Consider the following 18,775-nt stretch of genomic DNA (forward strand, 5'->3'; position numbering starts at 1 on the left):
AAATATAAATTTAAAAAAAAATATATAGGTCATTTGACGATAAAGGCAAGACAAATATAAATATAAATACATAGATTATACTGCTTAATATAAATACATAGATTATAACATAGATTAATATAAATATATAACATAGATTATACTGCTTTATGTTGTAATAAGTACTTTAACAAAATATTATTTACATTTCTTTATGTTTTAAATGTAAACTTGATGGATTGTTTTTTAATTCGGTACTTATGTTTGAATTCTAAACTTTTATATGAATTCGTTTCGTTTGAATTTTTGAAATTATGTGTATTTTAATATTGTTTAAAAATTTAGGTTTGGGTAAAAATTTAACCGTTGATTTTTTATTAACTAATGAGAATTGGTTAAAAACCATTAACCGAAAAATCTAACCGAAACTAATGGTTAACCGGTTGATGGTTAACCGATTGATATGGACCAGTTTCGGTTTGGATGGTTAAAAAACCGTTGATAACGGTTCGGTTAATTTTTTTGCCTAATGGACCGGTTAACCGAACCGTACCCATCCCTATCGGATAGTGCCGGGTATCTGCGAGTACAGTACCGTTACTATCCATATCCAACACGTTAGGGTGTTTTTACCTCTTAACCCAATATGTTAAGAAAAGGAAGAAGAGGAAAGAAAAATAATTTCTATTTAAATTAAATTTAAATATTATTAAATATTTTCCTATATAGAAATTCAAATTAGTAGCTCCTAGCTAAACACATTTAATTAACCAGACCAGAGAGAGACATAAAAGAGAAAAAAAGTCACAGTAAGTGAGGTCAAGGGTCACAGTTTTCTGTGTCGTCTCTCTCATCTCCTCCCTCCATCAGAACAACCTAGGGTTCCTCTCCCTCCATCCATCCAAACTTCAAAATCCTCCCCAATTTCCCAATTTTTTACCCCCTTCAATTCTCGCATTACAAAAGCCCCAAGTAAAATTCCAATTTTAATGGCCAAAACCAGACCCGGCGTCATTTCCACGCCAAAACCCGGCAAAAAAGACCTCGATTCATACACCATTCGCGGCACCAACAAAGTCGTCAAAGGTACATACATACATTTGTGCATGTATATGAACCTCTGTGTTTAAATTGAGTATTCAATTTTACTTGTTAAATGATTAGGGCTTTAACGGTTTTTATGGTGATTCTGGTGTTTAATTAGCTGGGGATTGCGTTTTAATGAGACCATCTGATACTGGAAAGCCACCGTATGTTGCCAGAATTGAGGGGATCGAAGCTGACCGGAGAAACAATGTGAAAGTTAAGGTAAGGTGGTATTACCGGCCGGAGGAAGCTTTAGGTGGCCGGAGACAATTTCATGGAGCAAAAGAGTTGTTTTTATCGGACCATTATGATGTGCAAAGTGCTCATACTATTGAGGGGAAGTGTATTGTTCACTCTTTTAAGAACTATACTAAGCTTGAGAATGTTGGGGCAGAGGATTATTATTGTAGGTTTGAGTATAAGGCGGCGACAGGAGGTTTTACGCCGGACCGTGTTGCTGTGTGAGTTTTTTCAATTGTTGCTTCAAATGTGCTTGTTTTGTTTGTTTGTTTGTATGTTTTAATTGGTTTTTGACTCTTGTTTTATTGAAGGTATTGTAAATGCGAGATGCCTTATAACCCGGATGATCTTATGGTGCAATGTGAAGGGTGCAAAGATTGGTAAAGTTCATTCCTTTTTGGGTAATTTCGTAAATTACATCGAGCATTTAAGATGCACGTCCAAATAACGGCTTTATTAGCTTGTGCCCTTTTCGAAATTGAAGTTCGTATTAAATACGAGTGTTGGTTCGTTAGTTTTAGAGAGTTTTAGGAGGAATAGATTACTACGTGATTTAAATTTGGTTGTTTCGAGGCCTCATTGCTTGAATGCTGTGTTGCAAAACTTAAACGGAAATGGAAACCTTTACACGAAAATGGAAACGGACACCTGGAAAAGTTATTTTGAAAAAAAATATACCTAGTAACGGTAATAGAAACGGACACGAAACGCGGAAACGCTAGTGACCAAGAGTTTCAGTGCAACATAGCTTGAATGCAAGGATTTCGGTACATAGTTATAAAATTCTATGAAATGGCTCGTATAGCTAATGCCTCAATGTGAGATGCCATATCATATAACCCGAATGATCTTATGGTGCAATGTGAAGGGTTCAAAGATTGGTAATGTTCTTTCCTTTTTATGTAATTTCGTAAACCAGATAATGGCTTGTATAGCTTATGGCCATTTCAAAATTGAAGTTAGTATTAAATAGGAGTGTTGGTTCGTTTTAGGAGGAATAGATTACGAAAGTAATTTAAATTTGGTTGTTTTGAGGTCTAATTGCTTGAATGCAAGGATTTTCGGGTACATAGTCAAAAAATTCTATTAATGGCTCGTATAGCTAATGCGAAGGGTGCAAAGATTGGTAAAGTTCTTTCCTTTTTGTGTAATTTCGTAAATTATAGCGAGCATTTAAAATGCACGTCCGAATAACGGCTTTATTAGCTTATGCCCTTTTCGAAATTGAAGTTCGTATTAAATATGAGTGTTGGTTCGTTAGTTTTAGGAGGAATAGATTATTAAAGTAATTTAAATTTGGATATTTTGAGGCCTCATTGCTTGAACGCTATGTTGCACAACTTAAAGGGAAATGGAAACGGACACCGGGAAAAGTTATTTTAAAAAAATATACCTAGTAAACTGTAATAGAAAGGGAAACGAACACGAAATGCGGAAACGCTAGTGACAAAGAGTTCCCGTGCAACATAGCTTGAATGCAAAGATTTTGGTACATAGTTATAAAATTCTATGAAATGGCTCGTATAGCTAATGCCTCAACGTGAGATGCCATGTGATATAACCCGGATGATCTTATGGTGCAATGTGAAGGGTGCAAAGTTTGGAAAAGTTCATTCCTTTTTATGCAATTTTATAAAAATAACGGCTTGTATAGCTTATGCCCATTTCGAAATTGAAATTCGTATTAAATACAAGTGTTGGTTCATTAGTTTTAGTGACTTTTAGGAGGAATAGATTACTAAAGTAATTTAAATTTGGTTGTTTTGAGGTCTAATTGCTAGAATGCAAGGATTTCGGGTACATGGTCATAAAATTCTATGAAATGGCTCGTATAGCTAATGCCTCAATTTGAGCTGCCATATAACCCGGATGATCTTTTGGTGCAAAGATTTGTAAAGTTCATTCCTTTTTATGTAATTTCATAAATTATAGCGAGCATTTAGGATGAACTTCCGAAAAAGTGAAAAGAGGGGTGCCATTTTTGTGTTATGTAATCTTATGCCCATTTCGAAACTGAAGTTCGTGTTGAATACAGTTGTTGGTTCTTCAGTTTTAGAGAGAGATAGGAAAATAGTTTAAATTTGGTTGTTTTGAGGCGTCGTTGCTTATTTCGGTATGTAAGGATTTTGGTACATAGAGTTAAAATTCTATGAAATGGCTCGTATAGCTAATGCATAGGGTGCAAAGATTGGTAAAGTTCATTCCTTTTTATGCAATTTCGTAAATTATGGCGAGCATTTAAGATGGGCTTCCAAAAAAGTGAAAAGAGGGATTTCGAAATTGAAGTTCGTATTAAATACAGTTGTTGGTTCATCGGTTTTAGGAGGAACATATTACCAAAATCATTTAAATTTGGTTTTTTTGAGGCGTCATTGCTTATTTCGGTCTAACACTGTATGTAAGGATTTCGGTACATAGTGTTAAAATTCTATGAAATGGCTCGTATAGCTAATGCATAGGGTGCAAAGATTGGTAAAGTTCATTCCTTTTTATGCAATTTCATAAATTATCGCGAGCATTTAAGATGCGGTTCCAAAAAAGTGAAAAGAGGGATTTCGAAATTGAAGTTCGTATTAAATACAGTTGTTGGTTCATAAGTTTTAGGAGGAACATATTACCAAAATAATTAGAATTTGGTTTTTTTGAGGCGTCATTGCTTATTTCGGTCTAACACTGTATGCAAGTATTTTCTGTAGATAGTCATAAAGTTCTATGAAATGGCTCGTTTAGCTAATGTGAAGGGTGCAAAGATTGGTAAAGTTCATTCCTTTTTATGTAATTTCATAAATTATAGCGAGCATTTAGGATGAACGAACAAATTACCAAAATAATTTAAATTTGGTTGTTTTGACGTGCCATTGCTTATTTCGGTCTAACACTGTATGCAAAGATTTCGGTACATAGTCATAAAATTCTACGAAATGGCTCGTATAGCTAATGTCTCAATGGTTTCTTTGTTTCTTCGATATAGGTATCATCCTGCTTGTGTCGGTATGACCATTGAAGAAGCAAAAAAGTTAGATCATTTTGTGTGTTCTGAATGCGCATCAGAAGATGATGTCAAAAGATCACATAACGGATTTCCTTCATCACCAGGAGCCGACGATAAGGTCAGACTTCTTGATTTTAAGTTTCCGCATCATATGAGGTTAATGCTTTTGCTCTTTCCTTTTCTCATGCACTTTGTGTGATTAAATTCGCATGTTCTTCGAGCTTATCCTTAGGTGTCATTGGATTTTAATACGATAGAAGAACACGAAAGTTCGAATTTTGCGAAAATTATAAGCTCCACAGAATCAGAATTCTGTATTGTTCACCCGATCATCATGTAGCTCTTGTCGAATATGGCAAGTAGGCTGAATGTATTGTTCGGGATGAGGCACTAGGGCACATATTATTATGGGTAAATTACACCCATGGCTACTGAATTTTATCCATTTTAACATTGTGGCCACTGAACTTCAATTCTTAACGGTATGACCATTGAACTTTACACTTTTTAACACCGGTGGCCACTCAACTTTAACTAACTCCTCAAAATGACCGTTAACGATCTCAAAATGAAAATATTCAAGAATTAAAGTTGTTCGGAACGACATTTACCATAAAACCACATTTTTTATTTTCCAAAATCACATTTTTTTTGAGCTTTTCTCCCTCTAAAAATTCACTCTCTCTCCTAACCAAACAACACCTAAATGATCTCAAAATGAAAATTTTCAAGAATTAAAGTTCCTTAGAATATCATTAACTCTTAGAATTTTTTATTTTGAGGCCGTCAACGGTCGTTTTGAGACGTTGAGTGGCCACGGATGTTAAAAAGTGTAAAGTTCAGTGGCCTTACGTTAAGAATTGAGGTTCAGTGGCCACAATGTTAAAATGGGTAAAGTTCAGTGGCCGTGAGTGTAATTTTTACCCATATTGTTATAGAATTTTCGAGCATTTGAATGGTTTAATTAATTAAAGTTAAAAGCCGGCATGTTTAATTTTAAATTGTTGACTACTAGTACTACTTCTTAATCCAATCCGATATAATGATTAAGCTGAGGCTGTGCCCATAGTTGTCAAATTGAGATTCAACTCGAACTAGTTTGAGTTGATAACTTGATAAATAACAATCGAACTAGAGGTGAGTGAGTTTAGTAGTTAGCGATGTTGAAGTTTTTGATGAACGGTGATGAAGATCCGGTTCGAAATAGAGCTGAATCGAATCATAAGATTATGTTATAATTTATATTCGCCCTATAAATTCGGCTCGAAATAGATCTGAATCGTAAGATTCTAATAACAGTGGCTGTGGTTATGTCATGTTTTTTCCTTTTTCTCTGATATTGAGCTCTTAACTTTCCATTTTTTTCCGTACTTTTCGATGATTTATTTCGGCCATATATCTAGAAGGGTGCTTATTGGTACCGTCATCTTCGTATCTGAATTCACAGTGTCTATTCCGGAATTGATTCCGCTGCTACTTGGTTGTGCTCAAATGTTTCTAGAATGAGGGAGTGCTAAACTCTTTGAAATATGAGGAGAGTTTCTATGAAATCGGATTTATTTCGTATAGGCTGTTGCATCTAAGGTATCTTTTAACGTGCTTTTTTCATTATTCACGTGCCAGTACATCTTAAGCATGCTACAAGATGAGGCACGAAACGATTAATAGTACTGTTTTACCCTCCAATGTGTATTACTATGAAGCACCGATACGGGTATGCATACGGGTACGACACACGCATTTTGAAAAAGTACAAGATATGGATACGGCGGGGATATGCCAAATTATATATATAAAACCATAAATCACATTCATAAGTCATTGTAAACCACGAATCACATTCTGAATAACTAATAAGTCATTAATTCATCAAAAAGAAACGTTTAATACTTCAAACTATTTAAACTACCAAGTCTAAAGGCTATTTTAAGACATTTTCATGATCTTCATCTACAAACATTTAATACTGATTAGCTTTTATTTATTTGCAAATAAAAGGGCGGGTGCGGCCTGGTTTAGTTAATTTTTTATATTTAATTTTTTTTATATATTAACCCCTATTTTTGTAAAGTTATTTAAAAAAAACCCTAAATTTCTACCTAATTAACTCTGAAACGCATCCCCGAAGTATTCTGCGTATCCCCATATTTAAAAGAAAAAGAAGGATACTTGTTTTGCTGTATCCCGTATGTATCCCCGCAAACCTGTATCCCCAGAGTATCCGATACGCGTACATGTATCGGTGCTTCATAGGTGTATTACCATCTTCATTCTGCATGTTCCACCTTTTCCACACTCCTCTGTTACTCAGATTACTCTTTTAAGCATTTGTCATCGTAAGCGTTTTAACCCGTAAGAGTAGGTAGATGTGTGTGTAATGAATTTGCACGAAAGAACGGATCGTATATGCAATTTTATAATGCATATGCGGTCTTCATGAAAGAATGTATCGTATTTGTAAAGTCTTCACATTAGCTGTTACGTAATTCATCGCATATGCGGTCTTTCGAATTTCAAAGTTCAGTTATAGTTTTGTACTGCTTTGAAAAAATGTTTTCTTTTGATTGAAAACATCAAAGGAAGTGTGGGAGGTACCGGGATCTATGTTGCACGGAAACTGAAACAGAAATGGACACCGGGAAAAGTTGTTTCTATAAAAATATAGCTAGGAAACGGTAATGGAAACGGAAAAGAAACGGAAATGGACACGCAACGTGGAAACGCTAGTGACAGAGTTTCCGTGCAACATAGACCAGGATTTAAATGATTATTTACGTCTCTTTCAAGTCCTATGTGGTGTTTACAATCTCATTAGTCAAATTTAACAGAGAGCTATACTCGATATTGTGTATAATTGACCTTTAACCCGAAATTTCAGAGTTTTTCTGCTAAATGATAGGTAAATTACATTCATGGCCCCTAAATTATAACGCTACTAACATTATTCTCCCCCTAAACTTCTTTTTTGGCATAAAAACCCTTGAACCTTACATTATGTAACATTAAAGTCTAAATCACCAAAAATCCCTTAAATATTAATGAAATGATAGGTAAATTACATTCATGGCCCCTAAATTATAATGCTACTAACATTATTAGCCCCCTATCCATTTTTGGCATAAAAATCCTTGAACTTTACATTATGTAACATTAAAGTCTAAATCAACAAAAAGATAGGTAAATTACATTCATGGCCCCTAAATTATAACGCGACTAACATTATTGGCTCCTTAATCTTCATTTTTGGCATAAAAATCTTCGAGCCTTACATTGTGTAACCTTAAAGTCTAAATCAACAAAAAACCGTTAAATATTAACGAAATGATGAGGGTAAAATAGGTATTTGAACCTTATTTTTGGTGACGTGGATAAAAGTGTTAATGATGTTGCCAAACTTGTCTAGGTAATCATTTCATTATTTTATTTTACGGGTTTTTTTTGTCAAGAATGAATCGAAGAGGTTCTGAGTTTTATTTGACGTGTTCGGGAGAGTTTTGAACCTCGTTTTTCGAAGTAAATATAGCTAATATCTACTGCTAAACCGTAAATAAATAACAGTAGGTCTATCAATGCATTGTAGTCTTACATGATCATCTATTTTCATCAAATATTATTGCATTCAGTGTGGAATATATATAAATCGTACGGGCATACGAACACCGTGCAAACTTCTTTATACTTGGAAAGATCAAAATGTCAGACAAGGAAAGATACAAACATACGTCTTTCGTTCCGTTGCACGTTTTCGCAGTAGGTCTATCAATGCATTCTTGTCTTACATGATCATCTATTTTCATCAACGGTATTGCATTCAGTGTGGAATATAAATCATACGGGCATAAGAACACCGCACAAACTTCTTTAGAAAGATCAAAATGTCAGACAAGTAAATATTCGTCTTTCGTTCCATTGCACGTTTTCGCATACAGGATGGATGTTGTGGCTGTTGTACATGATATAATCATAGCCGATTTTTGAGCCGATTTTTTGGAAGTAAAATCAGCTAACATCTATCTGCCAAACCGTAAATAAATAGCAGTAGGTCTATCGATGCATTTTGGTCTTACATAATCATCTATTTTCATGAAAAACCTTATTGCATTCAGTGTGGAATGTAAATCACGTGGGCATACGAACACCGTGCTAACTTCTTTATTCTTAGAAAGATCAAAATGTATTTTGGAAGTAAAAATCAGCTAACGTCTACTGCCAAACTGTAAATAAATAGCAGTAGGTCTATCAATGCATTTTAGTCTTACGTGATAATCTATTTGCGTAATTCCTTATTGCATTCAGTGTGGAATGTAAATCACGTGGGCGTAAGAACATCGTGCTAACTTCTTTATTCTTAGTAGGCAAAAAGTATAATTAAGCCCCTGATCATTAATTTTGTTATGGATTTGGCCTTTATTTAACTTTTCTGTCGAGTTTGGGAGAGCAGAAGATCGATTTGGCGATTTTAAGGCTGAAAATCACAAAATGAGAGAGGAGAAGATTGAGTTTGGAAGAATCTACTGGAAATTAATTCCCGTAATTCTTGTTACTTTTTACTATCTATCCTAGTCAATAAACTCTTATTTTTATTTGTGAATAAGCCGAATCGCCCTAATGATGCGTGCCTGCCCAAACTCAACGGAAAAGTTAAATAAGGGTCAAATCCATTATAGAATCAATGATCAAGGGTTCAATATCGAAAAATAATTGATCAGGGGCTTGATCCTTAAAACAGGTAAAGTTCAGGGACTTAATTATGCTTTTTGCCTTCTTAGAAAGATCAAAATGTATTTTGGAAGTAAAAATCAGCTAACATCTAATGCCTAACCATAAATACATAGCAGTAGGTCTATCGATGCATTTTGGTCTTACGCGATCATCTTTTTTCGTGATTCCGTATTGCATTCAGTGTGGAATGTAAATCACGTGGGCATATGAACACCGTGCTAACTTCTTTATTCTTAGAAAGATCAAAATGTCAGGACGGATGTTATTGATAAAACTGATGAATTTTGCAGGTAGATGCCAAGAGACGGAAGAGATGAGTGTAATTAGGGGGGTTAACGCGGTGGTGCATTGGGAGACGGGGGGCTGTTGCAGATTTAGCTAGTAGAGAATGTTGTTTGTGTGGGATGTAAGGTGTGCTTTGCTCAAACATTGAGCCATCAGTAATTTATGTGTTTCCACTTGTGATATATTTAGGCTCGATAGGCTTGCTACGTCATTCGTTACCGAAATCCGTCCGCCAAAAAAAGAAAAGAACGGTTTCGATTTCAGCACATTGAACCTAATCTTTTGGAGTATTAGACCCTTTCTTTTTGTTCAGTTTCTGGAAGCCATAATCTGGTTGGTTAGAGGACATATAACTTAAATGTTTTGCACCTACAATCATACATTATATAATCTACTGCTGACCCCGTCTCTGCTGTTAGTCTGCGTTGATTGTTCGTTTGACTCTTTTTGTAGCTTCTTTTTGCGTTTTTATAAAGTGTTTGATTAGGGTTGTGAAACAGGCGTTGATAGCTATTTTGGAAGTAATATTAGCAAATATCTATCCAGTAACAATAAACAGTAACAGCTGAACTGATTCGGTTTGAGTTTCGAACTTTGAGACGTGTTTTGGGGGATTTTTGACCCTTTGTTTTGGGGGTGATTTGATGGGATTGTACTTTTAACCATTTGATGTAAAGTTTCAATTTTTGGGGGTGATTTGATGCTTTGACTCAACTGTTTCCAAGCACCTTTTTCTTCAACAGTTTTGATGTGAAAATGGGGTAAATTACATCATGGCCACCGAATTTTACCTATTTTACAGGGGTAAATTACACCAATGGCCAGTGAATTTTATCTATTTTAACATTGTGGTCAATGCATTTCAATTTTTAACGGTATAACTACTGAATTTTACAATTTTTAATACTGGTGGCAACTCAATTTTAACTAACTCATCAAAATGATTGTTAACGATCTCAAAATGAAAATATTCAAGAATTAAAGTTATTTAGAATGATATTTACCATGAAACTATATTTTTTATTTTCCAAAATCACATTTTTAGAGCTCTCACTCTCTAAAAATTCACTCCCTCTCCTAACCAAATAACACTTAAATAATTTCAAAACTAAAATTTTCAAGAATTAAAGCTCCTTGCAATATTATTAACTCTTAGAAATTTCTAATTTTGAAGCCGTCAACGGTCATTTTGAGGTGTTGAGTGTCTATTAGTATTAAAAAGTGTAAAGTTGAGTGAGTATATTGTTAAGAATTAAAGTTCATTTGCCATAATATTAAAATGGATAAAGCTTAGTGGCCATGGATGTAATTTAACCTCTTAAAATGGTCACTCAACTTAAAGTTTGTCTCAATGAAATCATTCAACTTTGAATTTTATCGCAATTAATTCACTTCAGCAACTTCAAGAGTCAAAACACATTGGAAGTCGAATGTGATGTGGCTGTCACATCAGCAATAATGAACTTTAATCACTAAATGAAACGAAACGACACATGACTGTCACCTAGATGACGTGTGATTGTCACCTAGCTGATTGAAAATAGCAGCCATATGTCGTTTCGGTTAGCTATATGACAGTCACGTTTCATCTTGATCAGCAGTGAAAGTTGGCCAATGCTGATGTAGAAGACACATCATATTTTCAGTGTCTCTTTGTTATTGAAATTGTGAAAGTTGGCTAATGCTAATGTAAAAGACACATCATATTTTCAGTGTCTTTTTGTCGGAGTAACTTTATTGAGATAAATTTCAAAGTCGGATGATTTTATTGTGATAAATTGAAGTTGATTGACCATTTTGAGATAACAATCGAAATTTAGTCACCAATAGTGCATTTAACCCAACAATTGTACCAATAACTTCCATTTTATTGGAAATTTAGGATAAATTATATCTATAGCTCTTGAATTTTACATATAATATTATGATCTTGAACTTTACATTTTACTAATATTTAATAATAATTCCAATAGTAGGTAATCCTCTATTATAGAATTGGTAGAAAGATATTTTGTGCAACTTTAATTCTTGAATTTTATAGTTTTAAAATTATTTGGGACGTTGTTTGGTCAGAAGAGAGAAAGTGGTTATTTTAAAAAATGCGATTTGGAAAATTAAAAACATTGGTTCTATGGGAAATAGAAATATGGTTCTTAATAAAAAAAATTCAAGAGAAAATTATAGAAATAAATCACATGGTTTGGATTCCGTTTTTCAAAACTTGATAAATAGGAGTACTGAGGTTTATTCTGTTAGTAAAGACAGTCCAAACTAACTAACGAAACTGAATAACGATGTTAAAAAAATTCACTTGGCAGTTCAAATCAAATGGTCATTGGGTTATTATGTCTATCTATTTATTTCTTTTAGAATTTAATTTTTTTCTATCCAATTACTATCTTACATCTAGACATGTTCAAAAACCCGTTGGTCCGCCCAATCCGTCCAAGCCCGTCCATCATGGGTTGGGCTTGGACATGTATATTCACCATTTGACCCGGCCCAGCTCGAACCCGCACAAGCCCGCATATAAAATGGGTTGGGTTTGAGATTTATTTTGAAAGCCCAAGTTGGCCCGACCCATATATATATATAGGGGAGGGATCAAGTGAGAACCCTCCCCTAGGTGAGCCCAAAACTACGTAGTTTTGGGTGTCAAATTTAATAAAAAAAAAACTCTGATGTTGCTAGGGTTCTAACTCTGGCCTCCTTACTTACACTCCACACTGCTTACCACTGAGCCATTTGCTTCCCTTGTGTATTTTGCCGCGCGCTGATTAATATACCAATGCCTTTGTAGCTTCTATTGTTTAATATTTGATGCATGCACTTATTAATATTGATTAAATTCGCATAATAATTATTAATAGAAAAAAACAAATGTGCATAATAATTAATTATTAATAGAAAAAAAACCAAGAACATGCTCTAATTTCTTATTTATTTAATTCCTCTATATTTTTGTAATTTATGTTTTAAATTTTAAAGGACGATGTTCTAAATATTGTTACATATGTTCTAAACTTTATAAATTGTGTTCTAAAAATTAAGATAATGTTTTAAAAAAATAGTAAATATATGGGCTATTTTTTTGTTAAAAAAAACTTACATTCTAAATAACATAACGTATGTTCTAAAAAACATAACATATGTTCTAAAGTTTATAGTTTGTGTTCCAAAAATTAAGTATAATTTTCTAAAAAATGCAGTAGATATCTGGATCGTTTTTTCACTTGTTCTATAATATAATTTATAACTCATGTTCGAAAAAACATAACACGTGTTCTAAAAAATATAACGTATGTTCTCAAAATTATGTCGTACGTTCTAACTTCATAGTTCGTGTTTTAAAAGTTAAAATATATGTTATAACGTATGTTTTAAAAAATATATAGTTTGTGTTCTAAAAATTAAGTATAATGTTCTAAAAAATCAATAGATATCTGGATCGTTTTTTCATTTGTTCTATAATATAATTTATAACTCATGTTCGAAAAAACATAACACGTGTTCTAAAAAACATAACGTATGTTCTAAAAAATATGTCGTACGTTCTAAACTTCATAGTTCGTGTTTTAAAAGTTAAAATATATGTTCTAACGTATGTTTAAAAAAATATATTTTCTTATATAACATAAATTATAAAAATATAAAGGAATTAAATAAATAAGAAATTGGAGCATGTTTTTGGATTTTTTTCTATTAATAATTCATTATTATGGACATTTTCTTTCTATTAATAATTCATTATTATGCAAATTTATTTTTTTTCTATTAATAATTTATTACTATGCACATTTAATCAATATTAATAAGAGCATGCATCAAAATTAAACAATAGAAGCTACAAGGGCAATAGTATATTTTACAAGGAAATTAATTGGCTCAGTGGTAAGTTGTGTGGAGTGTAAACAAAAGGGTCTTAGGTTCAATCCCCTTAAGTAGCAGCATTTTTTTTAATTTTTTCTACCCAAAACTACGTAGTTTTAGGTGGTTCTCACCTAAGGTGAGTTCTCACCTAGGAAAGGGTTCTCACAAGAGCTCTCTCCTATATATATATATATATGATTTTTTAATTTTAGGGTGACAATTGTTCATTTCTTTTGATCAATTGTCTAATAACCAATTGAAATTTAACATACATTATATATGTATAATAGTTTAGAAGAAGGTATATTATCGTTTAAAAAAATACATATTATCATCTATTTCTTTTTTTAATTGAAAGTAACTGTTTCTTAATTTATAATACTAAGCTTTGATTTTGTTAAAATTGACACTTACAAATATAATTTAATATTTGACCAGTACACTTTAGTTGTAATTTTATGTGTTATAATTAATTTTTGTTTTTAATTTTTTAAATATATATTAGTTGGACGGGCCGGGCTGGGGTTGGGAGTTCATATTTTTAACCCAACCCAGCCCGGCTTGAGCTCGATGTGAATATACTTTGGGCTGGGCTGGGCTTGGGCAATGCAAATATATGAGAAACCTGATTAGACCCGGTCCGACCCCGGCCAGACCCAGCCCATGAACAGGTTTACTTACATCTCATCATTTCACTGTCAATCCTTATTTCTTTCTACTCAACCTCGGTCTCTCTTCAAGCTCTTAATATGTAACAATGGCTATTGAAATTAAAAAAAAAAAAAATGATTTTGAGGATATTGAAAAAATCTATCCAAAATTAATAGAAAAGGGATCATTATTTATGTTCCAAAACTGACTTCTCAAAGTTCGGAATGATTTGTCTGATTCGAAGAAGGGACTGCTTCTTGTGCTTCCCTATTCTCATTTCCATCAACTATCCATCCAGGGCCGGTCCTGGGCCTAGGCCCGGGGTGCGCCGGCCTAGGGCCCAAGGCCGGAAGGGGGCCCAAAAAAAATTTATCTTTGTAAATAAATTGCATATGTTTTAAGTATTATACATAATTTCAAATTAGCATAATGGTAATGCATTGACTTCCCACTTAAGAGGGCATGGGTTCAATTCTCATCTTTGTCATTTTTTTAATATTTTTTGATGTATTTTTAATATATAAATGTTATTGGTAGTCAAGAGTAAGAAGACAAGTTTCATTTTATTACCTTGATTAAATTTGAAAATTAAAAATTAATTTATACAATGATATGAATAAAAATCAATGGGTTAAGGTGTAAAATTACTCATAACGTTTTGGGTGAGGAGCAATTTTACCCCTAACGTTTAAAATGGTTCAAATTTACCCCTAACGTTGGTAGCCAAGAGCAAATTTACCCCTAACGTTGATAATTTAGGTCAATTTCAGACACAATTATAAAACACAGATATTTTTGTCTCTCATTTTGCACCAATTGCATATCAATTCGTTCTAAAAAAAGATTTCATGTGTTTTATAATTTAATAATAGAACTGGAGATTAATAATTTTTTGAATTTTTTTGTCCAATTCATACAAAAGACAGTATAGTTTATGACAAGATTCATAATCGAGAAACAGTTTGATGAAATATTTATCAAATTAACCAATTTATCAATGTTATGGGTAAAATTGCACCACTTTAGACATTAGGAGTAAAATTGCTACTGATCCAAAACGTTAGGCGTATTTTTGCACCTTAAGCCAAAATCAATTAGTAAATTTTATATATATTAAAGGGTCCTTACTACTTGTTTTGCCTAGAGTCCCTAAATTGTCAGGACCGACCCTGTATCCATTCATAATCAATAGAAAATAGATCATTCTATATGTTCAAAATGGACTTCTCAAAGTTCGGAACGATTTGTCTGATTTGAAGAGGGGACTGCTTGTTAAGAAGCAATTTCCTCTTCAAATCAGACAAACTGTTCCGAACTTTGAGAAGTCAATTTGGAACCTATAGAATGATCACTTTTCTATTAATTTTAGATAAATAGTTGATTGAAACGAGGGTAGGGAAAAGAAGCAGTCTCCTCTTCAAATCAGGTTGTCAGAACAACCGTTTCAAACTTTGAGAAGTGAGTTTGGAACATATACAGCGATCCCTTTTTCTGTTAATTTTAGACCGATTTTTTCAACATCCTCAAAATCAATTGTTTAATATCAATAGTCATTGTTGTAGACTGAGGGTTTGAGGCACGAGAGAATTTGAGAAAAGAGAAATGAGAGTGGATGGAGAAATAGTGAAGTGTAAGACAGTGATTGGACAGAAAAAATAATAAAAAAAATTCTAAAAGAAACAAATAAAAAGACAGAAATACATCGCGACCATTTGACTTTGACTGGCACATCAGTTTGTTTTTAACACTGTTAAGTCAGTTTGGACTGTCTTTGTTAACGGAATGAATTTCAATGCTAATGTGTTTCAAATTTTGAAACACGAGACTGTATTTGAAAATGATCCAAACCACATGGTTTATTTTTGTACTTTCCTCTAATTTTTATTCTTTAATTTTTGCCATTGAGTTGAAATCATCATTAATCATTTTCAACGTGGTCAACATTAAAAAAATCATTGTGCTAATAAAGTAAAGTGCAGGAATCATAATATTCGAATTTTAAAATTCAGGAGCCAATAAAAATAAGTACAAAGTTCAGGGATCAATGATGAAAATATGTACAAAGGTTATATTTTTAATTTATCCTACAAATTTGCTAATAAGATAAGATTTTATCTTATATGGTCGTTACTTTGACAAGATTTCTGATCGTTATTATAAGGGTAAATAATTTATTAGTCCCCTAGTTTTTATCTAACACACTGTTTAGTCCCCTATTATGAAAAACACATTTTAAAGTCCATATCTTTTGCCAATATTAACTTTGTGGTCCCTTTATCTATTTTTTTAGATTTTTAACCGAACATATCTTAGCTTTTAGGACAACCACAGTACAATACAAGTTGATCATGTTACTCTATTATTTTATATCTATCTGTTTATGCTAAAATATAACGCTTACAAATCTAAAAAAACTAGACAAAAGGACCAAAAGGTTAATATTAGCAAAATTTAGGAACTTTATAATGTGTTTTTCAAAATAGGGGGACTAAACAATGTGTTAGGTAAAAAGTAAGGGACTAATAAATTATTTACCCTTATTATAAAAACCCGGATATAAAATTATTGTTATAAGTGAAAAAACATGTGATTTGCACAAGAATTTGTATTTTTTTTTCAGGATAAAGTGAAAAAAAAATCCTTACGGTGCGTTTGGTATTCTATTGGGATAGGGATAGGGATAAAGGTTGGGATAAGGATAAGTATAAATGGTCCAGATAAGGATAAAAATATGATATTCGAGAATTATTATTCAATGTTTGGTACGTGGGATAAGGATGGGGATAAAATAATACATATTACTATTTTAACCTTATTTAAACTACATAACATTAATTTGAGGGATAAGATGGACTTTTCCATCCTATTAAAATCGCATGAGCTTATCCCACCTTCTTATACCATCCCATCTTGGGTATAGGATTTGAGGGATAAGAAGCTTATTCATCATCCGTCTTAGGCCCTGTTCTTTATCACTTAATTTCAGTAACAATCAATTCAGTTCAGTTCAGTTCAGTTCAATTCAGTTCAGTTCAGTTCAGTTCAGTTCAGTTCAGTTCAGTTTCAGCATCCAGTTTCAGTATTCAGTTTCAGTATTCAGTAATTTATCCTTATTTATTATATTATAATTATTTATATATAATTTATAATTATTTAATTTATTATTATTATTATTTATAGTTTATCATTATCTATAAATTAGATAAAAGTTAAGAAATGATAGTCAAGAAATGATAGTTTATTAAAGTATATATCGTTTAATAAAAAAATTAAAACTAAAGTATGCTTCCATATTTAAAAATTAGGAATTGCACTCAAATTTATCGAATTTATCAATGTTAGGGATAAAATTGCATCATTTTAGATGTTAGGGGTAAAATTACCCATGACCCAAAACGTTAGGGATATTTTTATACTTTAACCCTTAATTAGAATAAAAAGTTAAGAGTTTTTATTCATATAAAAATTTGTATTTGATTTCATAGGCTTTAAATTATATGTAAATTTGTATTTTTAATTTAAATTAGACTCATTTTTATTTAATTTTATAGGCTTTTATCGAGCCAAAATTTTATCAAGCCGAGCTTTTATTTGATATTCAATTTAGTTTTATCTTTAAGAATATATTTATTTATTTATTATTGATATTATTAAAATTTATTAGAACCATCATTATTATTATTATAAGTTTATTAATGTCCAATATTATCAATTAAATTATTTTAAAGTCTAATATCATCATTATTGTTTAGTTCGGTTCAATTCGGTAGTATTCAGTTAAGTTCAGTAGTATTCAGTTAAATTCAGTTCAGTTCAGTTCAGTATTCAGCAGTATTCAGTTCAGTTCAATTCAGTTCAGTTCAGTTCAGTTCAGTTTTTTTCAGCAATAAAGAACAGAGTCTTACTCCTCTATCTTCCAAACAAACACGGGATAACTTATCTCGTGTTTTTTTATCCATATCCCACCTCCTATATCCCTTCTAACAAACACTCCGTTAATAGTAAGTTTGGTCAATTTTAGATATTATTATAAAGTACAGATATTCTATTTCTTATTCTACACCAATTCCATGCTACTTGGTTTTAAAAAAAATTTATATTTTTGTTTTAAAAGAAAATTTTCATATTGTTTTCTGATTTAATAATAGAATTGGAGATTAAATTTTTTTAATCCGATGAAAGATTTGATTTTTTTTTTATCTAACTCGTACAAAATACAATATATTTTTTATGTTTAATCATAGGTTTATAATTTGTTACTAATTAGTGATAAAATGACACACATGTGAAGTGTAGATGATAAAATTTATGACCGAAAAGACAGTTTGATGATTATTTCACCTGATCAGTAACCGACCAAATGAATTTAGTGAGTTACTGTTAGATTTAAACTTATTAAAATCGTAGGATGGAGATTAAAATCATTTGGGATAAGGTGCAAAAATACACATAACATTTTACAGTCTGGAGCAATTTTACCCATAACATTTAAAATGGTGTATTTTTACCCTTAATGTTGGCGGTCAAGAGCAATTTTACCCCTAACGTTGTCAAGTTTGGTCAATTTAAGAAATAATTCATCTAACTGTCTTCTCAGTCATGAAATCTTGTCATCTACACTTCACATGTGAGTCATTTTATCACTCATTAGTAACATATTATAAACATATGATTAGATGTGAATTTTTTCAAAAAAAATTTAAAAATATATTGTCTATTGTACGAGATGGATAAAAAAAATAAAAATATTTTCCCGAATTTATAAATATTAATCTTAAATTCTATTATTAAATCACAGAAAATATGATTTTTTTTTAACAAACTGATATGCAATTGGTGCAGAATAAGGAACAAAATATATGTATTCTATAATAATGTCTGAAATCGACAAAACTTGACAACGTTAGAGGTTAAATTGCACCATTTTAGACGTTAAAGGGTAAAATTGCT

At 32.0% G+C, this 18,775-nt stretch overlaps 1 protein-coding gene across 2 annotated transcripts; it reads left to right on the top strand.

Annotated features, from left to right (window-relative positions):
* Positions 1–747: 747 nt before the first annotated feature.
* On the top strand, positions 748–9,722 carry LOC136232747 (chromatin remodeling protein EBS). Of its 2 annotated transcripts, none has more exons than XM_066022132.1 (5): positions 748–1,065; positions 1,184–1,526; positions 1,617–1,685; positions 4,277–4,415; positions 5,745–5,924. In XM_066022132.1, exons 1-5 carry the CDS (start codon positions 969–971, stop codon positions 5,760–5,762), a joined length of 666 nt encoding a protein of 221 aa, XP_065878204.1. In that variant the 5' UTR covers positions 748–968; the 3' UTR covers positions 5,763–5,924. The 2 variants fall into 2 exon arrangements, with proteins under 2 accessions (XP_065878204.1, XP_065878203.1); XM_066022131.1 differs by lacking the exon at positions 5,745–5,924 and adding an exon at positions 9,310–9,722 and having other exon boundaries at positions 750–1,065.
* The last annotated feature ends 9,053 nt before the right edge of the window (positions 9,723–18,775 follow it).

This window comes from Euphorbia lathyris, chromosome 6, assembly GCF_963576675.1.
Source record: "Euphorbia lathyris chromosome 6, ddEupLath1.1, whole genome shotgun sequence".
In the NCBI taxonomy this organism is placed as follows: domain Eukaryota; kingdom Viridiplantae; phylum Streptophyta; class Magnoliopsida; order Malpighiales; family Euphorbiaceae; genus Euphorbia; species Euphorbia lathyris.